The 23,204-nt window shown below is 39.7% G+C and overlaps 1 protein-coding gene across 1 annotated transcript; it reads left to right on the top strand.

Annotated features, from left to right (window-relative positions):
• The first annotated feature begins 7,569 nt into the window (after positions 1-7,569).
• LOC103700843 lies at positions 7,570-11,394 on the top strand. Its single transcript, XM_008782721.4, has 2 exons — positions 7,570-8,776; positions 10,829-11,394. The coding sequence occupies exons 1-2, from the start codon at positions 8,317-8,319 to the stop codon at positions 10,876-10,878; spliced, it is 510 nt and encodes a 169-aa protein (XP_008780943.1). The 5' UTR covers positions 7,570-8,316; the 3' UTR covers positions 10,879-11,394.
• The last annotated feature ends 11,810 nt before the right edge of the window (positions 11,395-23,204 follow it).

The following is a 23,204-nucleotide window of genomic DNA, read 5'->3' as shown; positions in this document are numbered from 1 at the left end:
AGCAGCAAAAGAAGCAGTCTGGATTAAAAAAATTATCATGAAATTGGGAATCATTTCTTTCATAGAATCTCCTATAGCTTTGTTTTGTGATAACAATGGAGCTATTGCTCAAGCAAAAGAACCACGAGCTCACCAAAGAACAAAGCATATTGAAAGAAATTTTCACTTAGTGTGGGAGATTATCAAAAGAGGAGATATAATTATCTCTAAGATTGCTTCAGTAGATAACATGGCTGACCCGTTGACTAAACCTTTAAGTCAGAAGGTGTTTGAGAAATATTTAGATTCAACGGGTGTTAGGCTTGTATCTGATTGGCTTTGAGTGCAAATGGGAGATTGAAAGAGTTAATGTGCCCAACAAAGCCAATATTATATTAATAAAGTTCTATTACACGCATATTGCGGGTAAGTTAATTTTATTATATGATGATAAAATTTGTCCATGATTACATTATATGGAGGTCATATAATAATAGCGATTAATACAGAGAGATATGATACTCCATTTTTTTTTAATCTAAAATAGTTCACAACCTAAATAAATATATATTGGGCAAATATATTTATATTATGGTTGTCCCATGTTGTACTACTATATGTGATAGGATGATGTGTTCGATCATTAGAATAGAGATTCTTAGTAAATATGTGGGTATCTGTAAGATGACAAATACTGAACAGGACCAAATATTAGAACACTCTTGGACCATAAAATTTGTTAGAATGAAAGAGTGGTTCTAGTCATGTATTCATAATTCCTTAACGACCTAAGGATTTACATAATCTCATGTAGAGTTTGTGTAGCTTTGATATTGTCAACCGTTGATGTCTAGTAAAAGACTATATACAGACATGTTGGGTTGCATAAATAAAATATGGAGATTTGTGAAGAGTCATGAAAATCCAAAACAGGGATTCATCATTCCTTAAGAAGGAAAGAATATTCAAGACTGTGTTCCTTAGAATTGAATTTGAAACCTGGCCGGTACAATTTTAAATTGTCTAATTCAAATTAAATAAAGAAACATACATGTGAATTATTAATAGACAGTCTCGTGGTGGTCCATATCAATTCAGTAGTTCATATGAAATATTAATTGATGAAGGAAATTATGTGGACATATAATGTAACAAGGGATACTCACTACATGTTCTATTCTTTGGGTAAGATTGTAGTTTGCAAATAGGCATAATTGCAATTGCCAAACCAAATTAGATTTTAGCTTACGAGAGAAAAGAATATACCTAATGGGTCCCACGCAACATGCTCATTCTCTTACTAATTGGCATCCAAAAGGTCGTAATATGAAGGATCATATTATGAATAGTCTCTTACTATTCATTAGATGAATATTACTAAATTTGATTAATTTTTATTTATTATAATGGAATGAATATGGTAGACTAAATATTAGTATATGAAAAGACATGAATAAGAGAGGTTTCATTATAATGAATGTTATTGAATGAGATTTCTATTATGAATAGTCTCTTACTATTCATTAGATGAATATGACTAAATTTGATTAATTTTTTATTCATTATAATGGAATGAATATGATAGACTAAACGTTAGTAGATGAAGAGACATAAATAAGAGAGGTTTCATTATAATGAATGTCATTGAACGAGATTTCATTATACTTCCTCTATAAAAAGGAGAGAACAAGTAAAGATGAAAGACGAGAAATTTTCTCACCAATTAAAAAAGATAGCCAAAGTTGAAGAGGCATCGCATGTGAACTTAGGAGGACTTTGCATTTGTGAAGTCTTTTGTGAGTAATATCATCACAAAAGTATGTCCCGTGACATGAATCCATGTACATCAAACAATGATCTAGGCTCCACCAAATTTCCATATTATGAATATGGATAAAATGAAATTATTTTGAATAAGATTTGAAATTCCGCTGCAAACTATCAACAAGATCAAGCTAGGCTCGTTTTCTAGGGGACCAACTAGTTATTGAGCCAAGCATTATTTTCTTTACAGCCCCTAGCTAAGCAATCATAACATATTGACAGGTTATATTAGGTACCAGCCAAATTTGTTATTGTTATACCTTGACCTAAACCCTAACCATGAAATAATCTAATGACATCTATTAATATAGCACGAAGCATTATATTGATATCCTACTGATATTTGTGGGGCAAACAGAGCATGCCGTTATTTTATTTATAGCACATGCCATGCACTAAAGCAATCACTACAGGAAAAGCGAGATTTTCCGACGTTAGGAAGAAGCATCGGATAATTTTGGTTCAATGCCAAACTTTATTGACGCTTCTAAAAAACGTCGACAAATCTTCAGAAAAATCGACGACCTAATTTTGGGCTCAGGCACTTGAACTTTCAAATATGAAGCCAATTTTAACCAAGCTGCATTACAACCTAATTTGACCCATGCTGAACCGAACCTAACAAAGTGTTTTATTTATCTCAATGACATGCATGTTATCCCAATTTACATCCTTGGCTATTCAAGCAGTACCCTTGCAATTCCCTCAGCTCCCCTCCTTGGACAGGCTGCGCAAAAACCCCAAAAACAACCTCATCTGATCGGAAAATAACAGGTGACTAGCTAACAAAATTTTATCTTCTCACCGTCCAACAAATTTAAGATTTTAAAAATATCGATCAAATAATACTAGTTCAGCGAGCAATGAAAAGTCATGCTCCAATCATCATGATATTTATAACAAGAAAAAAAAATGATTGTGATATTTACATACCACCGGCAATCATAAATACAAATAACAGATATTTTCTGATCACTCAGTTTCTGTTTCTTTGTGATGTAACAGGGTGGCCCAAAGAATTATTAGTATGTGCATACTCTGATGCGTAATGTCAGACTTTAGAAGCTACTATTTTCAGCGATGACTTTGAGTCACTCGTTCTCCATCAAAAAAAAAGAGAAAGACTTCGAGTCACTCGTCCCATTCTCTTACTTGATACAAGTCATTAAAAAAATGTCGGCATTTGTATTACTAGTCCATCTCTATCTTCAGAGATTAGGTTTGCAAGAAAATCTAGTCTCCCTACACGTGAATTATATGTTGAAGTGCGACCCAAGGTATTCAAATCACAGGAACTTTGTACAATTTGGAATACAAAGAATCCATTGTCGACGAAAAAAGCAACTTAGGTTTCACCATTTATGCCTTGTTATTTCAGTCAATTCTGTACCACTGTTCTTGCTTTGGTGCATGCTGCAGCAGATGACAACATATGAGCACAAAATTATGCTATAAAGGTGGGTGCATGCCTCAATATATAATTCTCACTTGAAAAGACAAACAGTAGAATGAAGGCAGCTTTGCTTGGCTGATAGTAACTCAAAACTACTTTCACTTATGGTGCAGGAGATGATGCAGGGGTCAAAGTCTATTAACATCTAAAATGTCGACCACTTGTTCATACTAGAATATTAACTTTATGCCATGGGTGGCTTGTATCTCGTCGTAAGGGTGACGCTTCTTAGACACCTCTCTTTAATTTAATGTGGAAAACGCTGCATGGCAAGAGAACGGAGTCTATTAAAAGGTGACAGCGACTAGCGGGGGCCATTGGTAGCTTTCGTAAACGTGATGGAGGCATGGCATTGAGGAAGATCTGGAATCTGAAATTAACACGTAACCTGGGATTTGTTGTAGTAAATTCATCAAAAGGGAGTCTGAGACGCAAATTTTTTTTTTTTTTGGGTGGGGGGGTGGGGGGGTGGGGTGTTTTGCAATTCACAAATGCAAGGTGATTTGCATAGGATTTCACCATTTAAACAATAATTAGAGTATATATAATGGGATCCTAGACTATCTTGTATTAGGATCCAGTTTATGTTCGAACCTGGCTAGTGTTCGGAGGTGCATTGCTATTCTCAGATCAATGACTTTACAGAACGGGTGCCTTGTACATCGAAAACATGGAGAATGGGGTTTGTCTCGAGATTAATATACAACCAAATGCATGTTGATAATGGCAGCTCGCCACGTAGCCTCCACTAAAAGCACCATAAAACCACTTAAAGCTCTTCCAATCAACTATAGTTACAACTCAGCTTACCAATGTACGCCTTGCGTAGTTAAGCCCAGCTACTTGCATAGCGTGAGAGCGGTTATTGAGCAGTTAAAGCACACATTCACCTTACTCAGTAACAAATACTGACCCTCGCTCTATATAATCTACACCTTAGGGATCTCTAAGTCTGCTCTATTTCGTACTCACGCTACTTATGCTTTCTCTCATGTATCCATTGTTTTCCAAAATTTTTACCTGATTTAAGCATCGGAGGGTCGAGCAAAATCCAGCAACCTCCGATGCCGTCTTTTCTATTTTCAGGTCAAAGCAGACTTCTTTGTCCAAGCATGGTAACCAAAGCATGATCCGGTTTTGGTGGCAACAAGTTTAGATAAAACATCAGCAGGAGCTACCTTACTACGTACTGCTTAAAAATGTTGGGTTAAATACTTGTTTTCCACAACAGCCAGAAGCAATATGTGTAAAATATGTTAAAAATGACAACATGAGATTGGTAGCCTTACACGAAATGACAACATGATGGCAGAGGATTACGTTAGAAAGGTAGGTTTCTCAAGTAGTATTCTCTTTGAATTCAAAAGGAAAAGAACAGTTTGAAGAATTTTGTATGAGCTGACGTAGCTCTAATATGTGGGGCCCTTTCATGCTCTAGGTGGGGGGGTCAATGGCCACAAACATGGTCCAAATGCCAATACCCAATTTGAGGTCGGTGTGGTTCTCGTTTTGTTTATTTATTTTGGCAACACTTGAGATCGATGTCGCTAGCACGAAGGTGATAGTAAAATATGTTTTAGTATCCTACTTTTGCTGGATCCACTTCATGCGGACAAGGCCAAGACAATTGAATCCGGCTTTCTTGTGTGGCCTCCAGTAGTTGATGGTGACCCGTGGGCCATAGGGCACGATATTAGCCTACAAAGTTTGAAAGCCGTGGGCCGATAGCAACTATATCGCATGGGAGGATGGAATTTAAAAGCAACATTAGCTTTTTTTTTTAATTCTTTTATTGTCGGTTAAATCAGATAACATTAAATCATTTAGTATAAATATATGTATGTGAGCACTAGAAAATAAAATATTTAAAAATTAAGCAAAAAGATTGGAATCTGATAATATATTTCTGATATGAGTAGTCATATAATTATCATCCAATCAGCTACATTATTAATAGTTCTGTAGAAGTAGATGATGTCTGACCTTAATGGTTATCTAATAATAGTTAAAAAAATTTAATCCCATATAAATGTATAGCATTTCATATGGGCTACGTTGTTGAAGCATTTCATTTTAATCCCATATTTTGAAAAAGGATTTGGTATGATATATGGATGTGTCGTGCTAAAATAGGCTACGTTGTTGAAGCATTTCATTTGAAAACAGGTTATAATATGAAACTAACTTACGTCACATCTAGATGTAATCGTATCTAAACCGGTTCTGAATCCTTTAAATGGAGGACTACGTGGTCCCATCTGCATTATTAAGGTCCAGAAAACGCTAAGGTTTGGACTAGTAAACAATCGCATCCGGATATGATTGCTTCTAAACAAAGTTCTGCCATCTTTGGGTATAGAATACGAAACAGCAAAAGCTCTTTTTTTTTTTTTTTCGAGTACAACAGCTGCTCGTGCAGCTTTTGCGAGCACCTACATAACTTTCTCAAAAAAAAAAATCTTTCCTAAATGCTAAGGAGTTAAAAAAAAAAATTTAGTCCACAGCCATGATATGAAAGAAACCACAACCTTTACCTACCAGCAAATGCCATTGGGCAATGGGTGTCTATCTACATATCTGTGCTCGTTCCATATCCACTTGGTTAGCGTAAAAAAAAGCTCTTCAAGGGGACGCATGGGCAGCCGATCCTCCACAAATCCAACGATAAGAATTTCCCACTGCTTCCGTGGGGCAAATTTCGAGAGGCCAAACTTCGGTACGGAGCAAATTTTGATAGGCCCAAAGATTCCAAGAGCAATTCACTCGCCATCTAATACCAACCATCTTTTTGAAAAGGAAGAGTCATGCATAGATTCCAATAGTGGCTCGTCGCTTACGTTACAAAAAATAAAAAAAATATAGATAATGAGAAAGTAATGAGATGCTTTTTGTTTAGTTGGAGTTTCAAAAAAAGAAAAGATAAAAAAGTTGTATTCCTATAGAAATATGATTTCTACATTTTATGGAAAAGTCTTTTTCATGAGAAACATGAACAAATTATTTTTCTATGTGCTCGAAATCACTCCATTTTTATTTTTTCTCAAAAAGGCACTTCAGCATTAAAAATCTAATTTTTATTAAGGATATAATAGGATTTACACATAACATTCTCAGAAAAGTGGATGGTCAACCAAACATAAGCGCTTTGAAAATCTGTCACTTTTTTATGATCAACCAAACATGCCAAAAATACTTTCTTAGACATCCTCTTCCTAGGAATCTACTTCTCAGAAATTATATTTTTAGAAGAAAAAATACTTTCCGCGAACCAAACGAGCCCTAGGTGGAGGATTCTTCTAATGGCGAGGTTATGAAATATTTGGATGCAAATGCCTGGGACTCTTCTAGCTAAGATGAAGTCATGAGAATGTTGGGTATGTGCGTTGATATTCTTCAATGTCTAACTCTGTGCCCCCAGATAAATGAGGAGAAATTTAATTGGTCATTTCAGTAATTTTTCGCATGCATACTTGTTGGGTACTTTTATGTAATTCACATGTGAAATTGATTTTCTGTGTTGGTTGGCACCATTGTGTCAGGCAACTTTACTAGAAAAAAAAATGATGGTTTTGATGATTGATTGAAAAAAATTATATCCCATATAGTACCGTGCATGCTATAATCATAATTATTTATTTTTATGAGTTTTATTTATCAAGCGCTTATCGTAGTATATTGCTACAGAAACGAGCATATGTCATTAGCGATGTGCACGAATATAGTTTTTGTGGGCTTCTTTTGCATGATAGTACTAATACTATACGGTGTTATTTTTTATCATGGGCGTGCTTAGTAACAAGACCATGAGCACATTTCAAATTATATTGCACTTATTTTGGTACAAGAAAATGTTATGACGTGGCACTTTCTTGCACCGCAAACGCAGGTAATCATTGGTCCCAATAGCTCCAAACCCTACACCCCCTATAAATTAATCACCAAATGGACCAATAAAATAACCCCAAACGATCCCCATCCCAGCGCGTGGCTCTCATTCGGCGAAGTGCTGGTGTATATGGACGGCAGAGGTGTTGCCGCACATAAATTTATATGGGGCTGGTTTTGTCCGACACGTCAGCGTCCGGTGGTGCGACGGATAGAATAATCCGGTCCGCTCGAATGAAGGGGACTCCAGCCCGGTCCAATGATTGGGTGCCTGTGGGGCCCACGATCGACGGACCTGATCTTCCTGGAAATCTAGTTGTTGCAAGATCTGGGCGGTCGATGATTTTGCGGAATCCGAAGGCGTCACAACAGATCAGATGGTTATAAATGGAAGGGGCCGAGGAACGACGCACAGACGAGTCCACGAATTAAAACCGCTTCCTCTCTTCTTCACGTCACCTCCTCCTCCTCCTCATTTTTCTCTTCCGTCTCTCTCCTTCTCTCTCTATTTCTCTCTTTGGGCGTTTTGGGGGAAGGGAGAGCCGGCGATCGCCGACGAAGACCGTGGGGGAGGCGTGGATGACGCTGATGCGCCGGATCTCGGGCAGAGGAGGGGCTTCGGTTGCCGTATTTGGTTTCAGTTCGAAGATTGGCTTTCGCCCTGATAAGTTTTCGTGATTTTTTTGGAGTTTATCCCCCAGATAAAATCCTTCAAGGGTCAGAGTACTTTCTATCTTTTTCTCTTTTATACTTGACTTGATTTTTATTTTATTTTATTTGGCTCTGTAGAAGAACAGGGGGAGAAAAGGAGGGTTTTGTCTTGTTTGGTACGATTACTGGTTTCTTTCGGCGTATATTTTCTTCTTGATTTCGTTTATCGGGGAATTTTTTGATAGTTAAATCGAGATTATCTTGTTTTATGTGATTTGAGGGGATTTCGGTGGTTGTTTTGATAGAAGTTTTGATAGAAAAAGGATGCTTTGATTCATTTGGGGAGGAAAGTTTGGCCTTTTATTGCGGGATTGCGTTCGATTGGGTGCTGATTTTGATTCTTGTTTCGTCAGATTTAAAAACATCGCTTTTGTTCCAGAGTTTTTTTTTTGGGGGTCGAAATTGATTATAAAGGGGGATTTGTGGCGTGGCTGGGCAAAGGAGAGGTTTTTTTCTGAGGAAAAATGGACGTGGCTTTTACCCGTGTTTCTTACTGGCTTTGGGGCGGAAAAGATCACGAATCCCAGAATAATTCTTCTCTGAGTTCTTCTCCGGATTTCCCATCGGGGTTTAGGGAGCCGGATTCCTTGAAATTCCCTTCTGTTAACGGGCCTAAGATGCGGTCATCGTCGAGAAGAAGTAAGAAGAAGTGGCATAGCCGGGAAGAGAGGAGGATTGACAGGGAGTACGATATTGTTCTCGTCCCCTCGGATGGGGGATGCATGTCGGGTTCTGAATCGGATGATTCGGATTGGTCGATTGGATGGTTGGAACCCCATGCCACTGACTTCCAGAGTGAGAACGAAACAGAGAGCAGCTTTGCTGTCCTGGTCCGGTGCTATGGACGTGGTCGCTGCGAGCAGCCGGAGAGGTTGAAGACTCATATCCTGGGTGAGGGTGACCTTATGGATGGTAATCTTTCTGGTGAGAGACAAACCATGATATCTTGTTAAAATTCAATATGTTATTTTATATTTTGCTTAAAAGTTTGAACTTCGTTTTAGATAGGTCTTGTTTGGTTACCAATGCCTTCAGCTTGTTTACCTCAGAAAAAGCTACCAAACTCATAGCTATTGATAATACCTGAATTAATGTAGAGCTAATGAGATACAAAATACAGTCATATTACTGATAGGTTTCTTTTACGGAATGCATTCTAATATTGCTTGATTATGGTGTTTGGTATTATTTGAATAACTTCTGTTATAACCTAATTTTCATGGATGTTTTATGTACCACTTCTTTGTGGGACGTGTGCGTTGTCCTTCCATGGAAATGTAGCAGTTTTTAGACATTTTGTTTCAGTTTGTGCAGTTCTGCTTGCTGAGCTTCTAATTTTTTGCATTGATTATTTAAATTAAAGGCCAAGTTTGGTGTTTCCATAGTGTTGCTTGCAACATCTGCCACAAACAACTCTCAAGGTCTGTTGTGAATGGTGTCATGCCCCAGTTGGAACTCTTGTTTCCACTGTGCCATAAATCTAAACCGCATCCAAGGGCCAGAAAAAGGAAGTAGCGTTCTTTATGTCTATCTAATGTTTACGGTTTTTTCCTGGCTAAAGTTTTTATCTGTTTGTTAAATTTGAGTTTCCTCGCCTTGTAAGGACTCCAGCTACTGATGATTTGCTTTCTCTAATCTGCCCAAAGAAAAATCTTCGTCAACTTAACATAAGTAATGATACTAATCAAGGTACTTGTTGTTGAGCTAGTCTGGTGCAAAACATTCACCTTATCAATTTGCTTTTACAATGAATGCCCAACTTGATGCATGGAGCTGGCTGTACAAAATTGAGATGAGGCTTGTTGATTATGAATGGAATTCTTAATGTTATTGCTCAGTTATCTTGTCTTAAATCACGAGAGTATATTATCTTCCCACCTTCTTCTTCAATATTTGGTAGAGTTACTTATAGGTTGCTTGAGCTTAAACTGTGACTAGTGAGGTAGAATTCTGCCACCAACTGGCCCCACACAGACACACACACGCACACACATTATGACAAGCACCTTTCTTGCTTAAATATACCTTGGCGTGAAACCTGTAACAAAATCATCGAAGGTTAGATGTAGGTAGACAGGTGGTTGTAAACTTAGCTTAATCTTCTCATGGGGCCTTTCAAGTTTTGAGCTGCGCTCTATAGCCTACCTTGTATGCATGCAGGCGCTCATACGAGCATCTCTGAATATCTTGTGTTTGTAATCATGGTTATTAGCAGTATAGCTTTGATAGATTTATTAGTTGGGTCAATTCTAGTGGAGGACCATCGTTCATTTGTGAGCCTTCCAATATTTAACAGTGTATTTGCGGAAAAAAAATTGGAATCTGATAAATGTTTTCTGGGGTCAGAAAGCTCATGTTATTTCATAAGAGTTCCACATTCCATTTTCCCAGTACGTTCTGAGTGTGAAAATGCGAAATCCAGATTACTGGTACCCTATGTTGACCTTGCCATGTGGAGTTGCCTCTGCTTGGCCTTTATGTTTCTTCATGATGGTAACTCTATACTATAGACGTCAGTTTATCTATTTTTAGGCATGTTATAATTTTTACACAACATGAGGCTGGTCATGGACTAGAATTGTTTCCATCATTAATTTCTTTTAGCTACTGCATTTCTTGCTCTGAAAAGCTGCATGTAATGTTTTGTGTGTGTTTGTAATGATTTAGTTTCCATGGTAAAAGGCATTTCTTCTTGGTGTATCCGACTGGGCAAAAATGATAGACGAAATAGTGATCAAGTTTTAACCGTTTACATATTTTAGTGGTTGATACTGAAATTTGTGCTCGATTTTGCTGCCAGCTTCAAATCATGTTGTTGTTAGTTTGATATAGGTCTCGTTATATAATTTGTCCATCAGTGCAGGTCGGATGCATCACATAACAAAAGATAACGAATGCTCGAACAATATAAGATTCATGCAGTTTTATTATGTAGAAAAGTTGTTATCTAATGCTTAGTCAAATTTGATTTTGCAGATGGGAAGAATTCCATAGAACAGTGGTTTTCTTCTCTTCAGAACTCCTGATCTCATAAACAAACTACTTGTCAGCTTGGCCTTCTATAGATGCGTTCTTTATCTTTCAAATATCCTGGGCTCTTACTACACTAAAAAAAAGGGGAAAAGATGAAAAAATAAAAAAAAATGGATAAGAGAAGGAAAAAACAAACAGAGACAGAGAGAGATGGGGTGTTTGAAATTCCAGCTGGATTATTATTGTGAAGATACTGAAGCGAACTGCTTGGTGGATAAGCATTGAAAGTTCTGCACATTTTGATTGGGGATTCTTGAAGTCACTAATTGGTTATATTGTTTAACCCCCTCGTCTTCTGCCTCCCATGAGGGATTTGTCTCATTTTGGGTATGTACATATATGCATATATAATTCTTCTGTAAATATCACTGTAAATAAGGAACCATCCTTGACCAAATTTTGCTGTAAATAGTTTGTTTTAGAAAGGTCAAGCATCCAGCACCCTGTGAGGCAGGTTTCTCTGTTTAATGCTACATACTTTTATATAATATACTGTTATTCTTGTTAAACGGGATGTTGAGTGCCTTGATTCTTTGAAATGATGGTTTGCGAGCCCTTTTCTTGTCAATGGTCGTCTCTGTTTTGACATCCTTTCTTCTGAAATCATGGCCTTGCTTTCAGAAACAAAACATGCAATGTAATTTTATATCCAAGTGTCGGATAGTGCTCATCGCATCATTTGTCCTACGTTTCTGACCGAATCTATCATTCAATTTGGTCAGTTGTCTCTATGCTATTATTAATAATGTGCCTTTCTAACAAGCAAGCCTCATGCAAATTATACAATGATCTGTCGGTTTTGGTGCTTTGAAGGAAAAGAAAACTTCCTACATATTTTAAATAGACTCTGACCTTGCCACTTCTTTGGTAATCTGAGGATTTTTTACGCGGTTGCGTAGCTTCGAGTTTGCGGGAATATAAACAATGCTTTTTTCGGCTGACATCTAAGAACTCTGAAGTTTTTCGGCAGCCACCTTTTTCAGTAAAATGATCATATCCACTTTTCTGATTACCCACAAGCTGCTGCTGAGTGCTGAACAAAGTTGGAGAGCCATGCAAACCGCAAACGCGGATTCCCTCATCCGGATGCGATTTATTTATGTAAAGTATGATTCTTCTTCTTTATCCATAAATTTTTTGTCAGAAATTAATTACCGACAGGATGCACTACTGCATGTCAAAGCACATTACAAATTATTCTCAAACTTTAATAAAGCGTATTAGAGTTTTGCATGTATGATAGAAATGAAAGGGTGTACGTATGCTCTTCATGCATCGCCAACGAGTACAGATTTTTTTTTTTTTTTTTTTTTTATGAGAACATTTGGAGTTTACACTTCTCTTAGGTCTCTTCTTCAAGGCAAGGAAATAAATAGGATAAAATGTTTAAAATTGTATTAGTTACAGTTGTGCGAAATGGGTACTGGATAATACAACAGGTGACGAAGTTAATGTGGAACAAGATTGCAAATTGCTCATTGACAGTGCTATATATTACTGCTCATCGGATCCGCCGTGGCTAATTTGGAAAAGTTTTGACTGTTTCCAAGGATAAATTCTTCATTTTTAAGCCTTGTTAGGCTTCGACTACATTGCGTCGTGTGCCTCAAATAGTCTTGGACTCGTTCCTCTTCCTCCATACCCGAGATGTCACCGTGCTGTTGAAACCATCAAGCACAAATTCTCTGAATATCCTACGCTGTATTTTGGGGGCAGCTGCTCGAGCAAAGATTTGCTTCACCACGCTCTATAAATCCTTCTCTCAATCTGATGCATGGTATCTTTGTGCTTCGTCAGAAAGAAAATTTTTCGTCGCTGTTTCTGGAATAAGCAGCTTCCCTCTGCATTCTTGAAGGCCCAACATTTTGTCAAATGGTGCCGTCGAGTTTTTTGGGTATCTTTCGGGCTTAAGGCCTCTGAATCGGCCGCCCTTGTCGTTAAATCCTCTCACACGTGTCGAGGTGTGCATGAGTTGTTGGATGGCTGGGCAATCACGCGCTAGGCCCGGTCAGCTTCTTGTACTGCTGGGCCAGGCGTGAGTGGAGGGTGCCATCTATTGATTACCACTAGGCTTAAAAAAAAAGGCTTTTCTGTTTTTATTTTCGAAAAAATTTAAAGAAATTTCGACTAAATTGAACAAGTATGAACAACCATATATTAAGTCCTCCCAAATTCTATTTCCCACATCAATCTCAATTGGATGCCACTTCCAATTATTTGTAAAAAGCCAAAACACAAAAAGTTCTAGTTTTTTTGGAAGAGAATGGAAGGCTTTTCCAAAGATTTTAAATCATATTTTAGCTCTTTGGGCATCTTCACAATTCAGTATTTTTTTTGTTTCTTAGTTCTATATAAGTACCCACGGAGCTCATGCTTTTTTAGAAGACTTTTTTTTAGAGTTCTTTTCATTGGATAAGTTGCATCTAGTTTTTTTCCTCTTCTCATTGCTTCTCTTAGCTTTTCCTGAGCAAATTGAGAAGCGTACTCCTGGAGTCGGTTTTAGCTCACTAGAATGACTCAAGATGGTATGAATCCCAGCTTCAGGAGGCAATTCACGCTATTGTCGTTAAGTTGGCTCTAAGGCCATGGCCTCGAACCGGCGGGCCCATGGATGCAGAGATATTACGTACCACAGAAGGAGTTTAGCTGGGGATGTGTCCTAAGATGAACTCACTCAATACTGTGGAGACAGCCTAGTACCCTAGTATTCTGCACCCTACTGCTGTTGTGTGAAGTAGTAGCTAGGGGCGGACTCAGAGAGTTCAGCAAGCAACTCTGCAATTATTTCTCTCCGTATCTCTTCCCACCTCCTCACCTCCGACTCGTGGGAGATATCCCACACACCACACGGCAGTCAGCCGAAGGGCCCTTAAATTTGTCGCTACCACATCACCATCTCCGAGGACTCCAACCTCTGAAGCTGTCTTTTATTAGACAGGTTTCCACTGTGTCCCACCGAGTTGCTTCCGTGCAATAATGCACCTAGGCAACTTAGCCTACTGTTTCAGATTTCTAGCAAAGGCACTGATGGACGAGAGTAAATTGAAATCCGCGTCTCTGAGTTCAAGCCTCCGTCTCAAACACGTTACCGCCGAAGAAGAACAGGCATGTGGTTAGTTTCCCGGTACTTCACGTAGAACTGTGGAATTTGCAAAGAAAATGCAAGTATACTGCACACCCCCAAGCCTTCTGCGTGAAATATCCACGGAGGAAGAAATGTGAGATTAAATATTTGGCTCTCCTTAGACCCAACTATCCACTTTTTTTTTTTTTTTTTTTTTTTTTTTTGGTAAAAAATAGGAGGGGAGGGGGAGGGACCAGCCCACCCGCGTAGCAGCCCCATTACTGGGCCCCCCTTCCACCAGGGAATGTTCGATACAGGTCGCAGGTTTCGCGTGCCTTCCCCGACCCGTGGGCTCACCCCACTGGGTTCACCGCCTCACGTGTGGGTACGTCACCCCAGCGCCACCTTGGTACAAGTGGAAGGAAAGCATAACCGCCAACAAGCCAGCCGGGCGTGGGGCATCCGGTCCCCAAATTTAATCGACGCCCGCGCGTTTCGAACCCGGGCAACTTGGGCGGAATTATCGCCCCCTTACCACCAGGCTACTACCTTGGTGGCTATCCACTTTTTTTTTCAAAAAATCCAGTCCACGGGGAAGCTAGAAAAGCTGAAGTCATCAATTATCTTCTCTATCATTCTTATTTCTATTTGAAATAAGAACCAAGTTAATATTCCGTGAACTTTTGAGACTTCTGAGAACCAATCTTTTTTTTGAAACATGTATTTGATAGCCGATTGTTCATATCGGTAGTACCCACTATTCTTAGAAAAGCATGTATTAATTTTTAGTAGCTATTTTCCAGAGAGGCATAGGGTTGCATATGGACGCACGGAAGGTAGTAATACCTTTTGTTTCTTTCGTAAAAGTGGGCTTAATCTTTCTACAATAAAGCTATAAAAGATTCCTGGGCTCTCCTGTGAGCCATGCCTGATGTTATTCTTTGGAAAATGTAAAAGGAAACCTGGTTTTGCGTCATATGTTTGCCTATGCTAAATGAGAACTACCTTGCCGTATATGGTTCACCGTTCTACCTCTTTTAACCGAGTCGCAGAAAGGCCCTGATGCTTTCCTTTGGACTTGCAAGCAACGGGTTGCGTGGCTTCATCTATCTCCACGAGCCATAAATGAATGCAGTCTTCTTCAAAGTAGAAACAATATATGGACCAATGTTCACGCCGTTTAGGAGACAAAATGGATGCCAAACACAGCAGCTGACTGTATAGAATTTGTCGATCCGGCAAAATTTTAATTAGCTTGTGGCAAGAACCAAAACACTATGGATAATGATGAATTCTGATTGTGGTGCTAGAAAGAGGAGAATTAATTTGCTGTTGATAGATCCGCTGAGAACCATGTCTTGATAGATTTTACAAAAGGTTTAACTAATTGTTTCAACCAACAGTATATGTAATTGCTCTTTGTTTGTTTTTTTTTTCTTTTATTTTCTTTTTTGATGGAATAATGCTCTGTGGTTTGTCAAGAGTGAGGAATGGATATATATAAATCTAGAATTTAGCTTGAGATCGACCATGATGAATTATGGGGTTCCCAAGCTACTGAGACTATTTAGAATTAAGCGTGCACAACATCTATTAATTGATTGGTAGATATTTTGTATATGGTTATAGATTAATTTAATCTCCCTACTTCCATGAACAGAAAGCTATGCGTAAATAATTAATCACTAACAAAAGACTTTCAAGTACTAGTTCAATGGTCGAGGAAGAAAAGAAGAAAAAACAACAATTATGACCGTTGATCAAACTCTCGACCAAGCAAACAGAAAGGCATTAACTTGTAAAATATTGTTATTAGACTTTACAACCGAGAGAAGATTTAATCCTAAAACTGAGAGCCTCAACGAAAAGAAAGAACACAGTGAAAACCAAACCCCTGAGATCAACGCATTGCCTTATCAGCGAAAAATCCTGAACATAAAAGTCTCAATATGTGAAAAAAAATCATTGAAGGGGAAAACGAAGATAAATCATCCTTCAGAGTGTAAAACCATATCAACATCAATCAACCCAAATAAGTCCCAAATGAATAAATCCGGTAAACTCAAGCCATAAACCAATTCAGATCTAACAAAAGAACATCACATGATCTTCTCAAGCAAACTCAAATAAATATATCTATAACATTTATACCATAAATAATGACAATAACAAATTATATAAGAGCACTATAATAAACTGGGGGCACCTCCTTGCATCATGGCATGTACAATTTGGAAAGAGCTCTTAACACATGCACTTGCAACCTCAATTGGAAGATATACTCGGCGGTGCGCACAAAAAGCTGCTCGGCCGGCAACTCCCTTCCCCCCGGCACGAGACTTTGGAGCTCCCTCACCTTGCTCCACGCCGACCCATGAAGGGCTCGCCTCCCTTTCCGCCGACGGGCCTTTTTTGGCCCGGCGGGCGCACGCCGGCACCCTCTCACCTCCTCTCGCCGTGGACTCCTCATTAGAAGAAGGTGGTGGCGACTGGTGAAGGAAGGAGAGAAGAATACGGGAGGAGTTTATAAATGAGGAAGGTGCGAGAAGGGGAGATATATAGAGGGGAAAAAGAAGGCCATGTGCGCCACCCGGGCTTTGCCCTCGGAGGAAGGGTGGCTTAAAAAAAAAAAATCTAAAGCATGGCGGCCTTTTGTCGTTTTGCCGGACAGGGGCCCCACTTCGTAGGTGCCACGTCATATCAAGTGCACGTGTCTGACAGCCCTCGCACGTGGAGACCGGAGCTTGCTATTTTACTGCAAGGGAGATTTCACTCAGTCCATGTCTCCGTCCTCGTCGTTCTCGAAGCCCTGCATGTTTTGCCACGTGGCGGAAGGTGGCACATTTACCTGCTTGTCAGCCCTTGGTGGCCAATCTAATCCATTATATTTGAAATTTCCAAATCCAATCCATTAGTAGCCAAACTAAACTTGCTACTTAATCCATGGTTTACAAGGAAAAGCTTGATTGCCAATAAAAAAAGTGAGACCCCGCACGAAACTTTCTTGGATGCATCATCACCATGATTACTGTCAACCTGGCATTAAGCTTCATGCTGTCTATGTGGTGCGTTGAATTCAGGCATGGATTTATAGGAGGAATCTAGTTAAAGGTCCTAACTGAAGTATTAGATGGCTCCAAAGCACAGACATAAGTCCATATGGTAGCTCATGGTTGGCTCGCATGCATATGTAACCACAATGGCAAGCATTGAAGATTGATGCCAACTTATCCATCCAAATAATGCTAGCAACATGATGCTGCTGCGTCAAAATTCTTTACTGAACTAAAAGAATCTAAATACTATAAAATTGGATTGGGAGCTGTTATTTATGAAGTGCTGGGTTTGGAAAAGTTGACAAATAAATGAAACTCACTGTTGAAGTAAATTAGATTTGATTAGGTGCCACCTTATTAGCTTGCAATTTTCAAGCAGCACATATTATCTTAGAAGCTTTTTTTCCAGTTAGACCATAGCTGGTCCCCCACCCCACTTTGCTCTCTTTTTGGGGTTTGAGGGGTTGCAGCATGTCATGAAGCTTCAAACCTGCACATATACGCTAAGTAAAAGTATTCATATTGCTTTCTTCATTGCACCAAATCTATAGTTGTATTTGATTATTGGATAGGATGCCACGTTTTTTTTTTGTTTTTTTTATTTTACAAATCCATGCGACTCAAAGTTGGATTTTAGTGGGCATAAATGCCACTCTGCCATTTACAATGCCCTGTCAGACACGATGCTAGTTTATACATGCATACGTATGACAAATGGTTTTCAATACGAATAACTAATTTTGTTAGGATGCAATTTCATATGGTTTGTTTGTTGTGAACCGAATTTATGACCAGTCTGATTGATGAGCATCCAGTGAAATGCATAAATTATTTCTCCTAGTCCTAACACTCTTATATATGTCTATATATTGTAAAATTTGGTTCAGGGTGGCGGCATAGGAGATCAAGTTAGGTCAAACTGGATGGGGATACAAGTTTCATATTTGAGGTCTAATTGCTTTTGTGAGGTCCTGAAAAGTATATGGTAAAGAATATTCAAAATCACTATATATAGTATGAGTACATCCTTAGAAGTTAGAATAATTTTTCCCTTTAACTTTGACCATGATTGTCAATAATTTTCAATTAATTTAAAATTCTACAAACTATCTCACCACTATATACATCTAACCTACAGGAGTACAAATGAGGGACCTGAAAATTTTAAATGGCATGTTTGTTCTATATGGCGTAGGAAACCACATATAGAGCGATGTAATGTGCCATGGATGAATTTATCATATATATAAAGAATGGACTTTGCTGTGTTGGGACTAAGCTAGGTGGGATTGCCTAATCCCAACTTGATCAAAATATGTTGTTGTTTGCCCATCAAAACTTAATCCAACTTCAGTTGAATGCCTGCCAATGTTCCAACTATGGCGAGGTTGTTGGTCATTGATCACTTGAACTTCGAGTTTCACAACTCTCAAAATTAGCTAGGATATCAAATCATACATCGTATGGAGAAGACATGATGGTATTAGACATTTAGACAGGAAAGGATCTTTCACCCTCATCCACATATCAAATAGCTGAATCAATTTGAAGTTTTGGTCCATAGTATCCGAAGTTGATAGAGCTCATTAATCCCCAATTTGTCCAAGCTTTCGACATCATGACCCCAGATATCCTTCTATAGTATTAAGGCACCCAAACGACCACACGAGCACGGCAGTGCTCAACCAATGATCAAACAAACATATGAAATCTCGTGGCTCTTCTGGCGATCGAGTTAATGAATCCTATTTGCCTTGATGGCCTTGACGGTGACATAGTGATTGCAAGCCGCTCGGCACAGCCAAATCACATCTTCACGACCAAGGTGGTCCTTCCTCTAACGGTCCACCTTTCTTTTCTTTTTTTTCTTTTTTTTTTAAAATAAAAATGACATTTTATGTAGCTCTAACGTAAGTACATCCTGCCAAGTCAAAAGAAAGTAAAAGATAAAAGGAAGAGGGTAAAACTGTCAATGTCGTCTAGATGAACTTTCTGGAGTGTCGGACTACAAATAAGACGATCCAGTCTGCTGCTCTATTCGTCTTTCGGAACACATGTGCTGTCTGGAAGGAGCTAGGTAAACTCCCGAGCTAGACTACGAATCTTACAAATCAGTGGGTGCTCGACCTTTTTTTAAAAGCTCAAATAAGCTACACTTCACCAACCTAGTAACACCACATGTTCTAACTCATCCATGCACCATAGAGTCGAACAAGTAACAATACTCTCCTCTTTACATGGCTAGTATATATGATACTAAATAATTATGGACATTGCAAGTGATGATCATGGTCGAATTCCTTCCTCGAATTTTGTATAGAATTGTGTAGGGATGCATGGCAGGATGGGGGTACCATGATAAGAAGGGACATGACCAGCTCAGTGGGGGAGGAGGGGTGCATCCATGGGAAAGTAAATAAAAAGGAGTTTGCTGTGGATGGCACGCACACCCACGAGGGTGGGAGCAGTAATGGTGTTTGGCCCTTTCGCTTAGCTGTTGTGGGTGGAACGGGACGGCGCACATGCAGGCACATGAACCCGCCCTCTCCCCATCTCTATTTCTCTATCAAATTTGTAGTAATTAGAGGTGGAGAATGGGGGGCCGCCATTAATCCAAAGCCCACCTCATATGATCGCAGCTCACAGGACCCACCCTTCTTTCCTTTATCTCGATCGCATTCTCGCTTTGCTTTTCCTCTTCTAACGCGGCAAGGTGGCTGCTCGTGCCTCGGTCACTGCTGGAGGCACTCAAATATAACCAAGGAACTCAAAAAAGTCCAGTAATATTATTGGTGTGTGCCTCCAAGGGGTGTTAATTTATGGCTAGCTAGCTACCCCTGAGAATATACGAGTGGTGTCAAGGCTCATAAGAAATGACATAATTACCATAAGATGTTACCTAGGAACTGAACAAATAGCAACTAATGCAGTTAGGATTAATCTCATGCATAAAGCTGATCAATGTGACATGCGTGATCTATACTTATCAGAAGTCATGAATTTCTATACAGCTGGCCTTGATAGCAGATATTCTTCTCAGTAACATGCACTAGCTAGAAGAGCCTATATTATCAGTTGATCTTAGCCAAAGGTGGAGAAAGGTATAAAAGAGTCATCTTAGACATGCAACATCATCTTCCACGATCTATGGGCCACATTTGAGGATCTGTGAGACTCATGAGAGAGAGAGAAAGAGAGAGAAAGAGAGAGAGAGAGAGAGCAATACATTCTCTGCATGCCCGACACTTCAACTATGCCATGCATGTTCTCTAATCATGCCTTGCCTACAGATAGAAACACAGCTGGGTGACAAGATTGGTAGGGAATCTCTTTTGATATATAGGCCTTGCGTGGCCCTGCATCCTCCCTACCTCACGGGGACTCTTTGCTATGCCTGTCATCATATCTCCTACCAGTATTATCGCATACGTCTCAACGTTCCTAATCGGCTAATCCTTCCCAAGGGCTCTTTGCCGCTCTCGTTACTTTTTCTATGGCCATGCAAGCGTTCCTCCTGCCCTGATTTGCCGTGCCCAAGCACATGCCAACTCGAGTCCGTTGGGATACACCCCCTGCGCCACATGCCATGGCATTTGTGTTAACCAAGTCCCATTAGCAGACTAAAGATGGCCCACATGCCATGTGTTTTAAACTTATTATATATTATATATATTATTTTTATTTTTATATTTGAGATATTATGGGTAAGATGATGAGAGTTTTACTCAGTCAAAGAACTATGCAGTTCTGATAGAGTGGCCAGTTACCACTTTCTTGATGGTACGAAGTGGGTTAACGTATGTGGGCAAGGATCTTAGTTTCTCTGATAAAAAGACGATAGACTCTTCTGAGGAAACACAGAGAAAGCCAAAAATCCTGTCCAAAGTTCTCCATTATAGAACCAAGAGTGAGGGCTTAAGATCGTGTTAGATCATCTGAAATTTAATTTCAGTATTTGAGCAATCATGGCTGGCGATACGTCTTCCGTATCATGCTTTTGTAAAATTCATTAATTCTCCCAGTTTGCTTACAATCTGCCCTTACGGGCATACTTTTGAGCAATACTTGCAGCAAAACATGCCACATGATCGAGCTTTTGGTGCCCAAGGCAAGCGAGGTCTTGCCACCCACAATGGTTTCAACTTGGTTCATGAAGACTTGCTTCCATGAAAAGTTGCAGCACAAATTGCATGCAATGGCACATGGGAGAAGATAGAGCGTGGCTGGAGTATCTTATGGCACAATTCGACTGGTGTTTAATTGGCCATGGCTCGAGGGAAGATCATATGTATCTTGGCATTGTGTGCAGAAGCAGGTTAGGTGCGGTACTGCTGCACTAGGAGTTGTCTAGGATTGTCGATCATTAATTATATGGTTCGGATGCATGACATGTGTTTCCGATGTCATTTGTTAGGTAATTGATACACTTTTGTATTTAATGGAGCAGAATTGCTGCATATATATCTAGGCCACTTGGTGTGCAGTTGTCGATCAATCATTCATACCAGTAACCTAGTTGCACCTAACTTGTTCCCGTTATTTGTAGAAATCAATAACAGCTTGCGCCCATAACAGAAGCAACGTACCCTAAACTAGTTCAGGGATCTGTGCATGCATGCATACATGCGCGCGTGAGAGAGAGAAAGAGAGAAGGAGAGCTCCACCATAAGTTCTAGCCCTAAAACGAGCTGGTACGGGCCCTAATCCTGAACTGGGCTTCGACATACATTGGTGGACCCAGACCCATATATAAGTCTCTGAGTGGTCATATCCGCGCGAACTGCGAAGGAGCATGTTTTACCATTGGAGGACGACGCACTACAGGCCGGGTCGTCTTTGAGATGGAGCTACAGACTGTCTGGAAGGGCATATCCTATGCAAGGAGAATCCTAAAAGCCGATAGGATATTCTTAGAAGGGGACTCTGTCATAGTGGTTGACTGGACATGGGGTGTGGACTTGGATGGAGACAGGCATCTGTTGCTTTGCAAGATCCGCGGTTTGGCCAAAGAGACTGGCTTTTTTCAAGTATCACATATTTATAGGAAGGCGAACAGTGCGGCAGACTGGATCACCTTCTTTGTAGTCCGGCATTCGGGTGGATTGATTTGGACTAGGGTTGAAGATATACCTCACCCTCTGTATCATCTTTTGGCAGACTGTACTCATATAAGATCTATATGAATACCATTTTTCATCCAAAAAAAAAAAGAAAAAAAAAAGAGAAAAGAAACCATGCACGAGGGCGGCTCCACATCTGCACGTTGGAGATTGGAATCATGCAGAAGGTCAACAATGCATGAATGCAAATTGGGTGCGGAATTGACACCCAAGGATAGTGAGACGTTCTATATAATTCCAAACAAAAAAAAATTCTTATACCACTTGGGTGGCTCCGTGGCTAAGAAGGAAGGTATTATCTTTTTATTGCACAAAGATAGATTAGACCGAGGAGTAGGGGGCAAGCAAAGACCGATTGCCGTATCTTTAGTTAGAAGTAAGCTGGTACTGGGCTCAGGCCTGCATTTTGGCCCAGTAACAAGCAGCAGCCTATCCTGCCGGGGCTTAATGAACCCTGAATAACTCTCTCGTCCGGGCCCGCTGATTGGGCCTGAGCTTGAGAAGAAGTTCCAAAGCGGGCTGGACACCGAGCCAGCCTTACACACTACTTCCAGGTCGATGGAGAAAAAAGATGATTCCTTGTTAGCCCTAATTCATGTGCTACTTACTTGCTACTTCGGCTGAGTACAGTTGTTCTTTTCACCGTGTACCATCTATGCCTTGACACACATCAGTCAACATACGTATCAGATATTTAGGCTCGGTCAGGTTGAGATATTAGAATCACAAATTGTAGGCTCTGGTGTCAAGCTGCAAATCATGCTGCAAAATTTTGACATCCCGCAAGGTGATTGATCTAATCTTACTTAAAATGGAATATCATGCATCCATATCCACAAGCGATGGAAAGTATGGATCCCCTATCTGATTACTATTTATCAACAGATTAATGGGCGGGTGTCTCTTTCTAAAAGCATATTATGTTGGGTGATGGTTGGGAGAAGAGATAATGAGAGAATTCGGTTCTATAGGAGCTGGAACGCACATGAGGTGCATCTAACCCGTCGGCTATGCAATAGATAAATCCTGAGTACTTATTAGAGCTAAGAAATCTAAATAATATCTTCGGGCTAGTTTTT

The sequence above is a fragment of the Phoenix dactylifera genome, chromosome 1 (genome assembly GCF_009389715.1).
Source record: "Phoenix dactylifera cultivar Barhee BC4 chromosome 1, palm_55x_up_171113_PBpolish2nd_filt_p, whole genome shotgun sequence".
Taxonomy (NCBI): Eukaryota; Viridiplantae; Streptophyta; class Magnoliopsida; order Arecales; family Arecaceae; genus Phoenix; species Phoenix dactylifera.
This window is presented reverse-complemented; position numbering and strand designations above follow the sequence as displayed.

What these genes read in the sequence shown, in the direction of transcription:
- LOC103700843 (XM_008782721.4), top strand. Translation starts at nt 8,317, where the DNA reads ATGGACGTGGCTTTTACCCGTGTTTCTTACTGGCTTTGGGGCGGAAAA. An exon ending in TATGGATGGTAATCTTTCTG is followed by an intron (nt 8,777 to 10,828) that starts GTGAGAGACAAA and finishes TTGATTTTGCAG; the next exon opens with ATGGGAAGAATTCCATAGAA.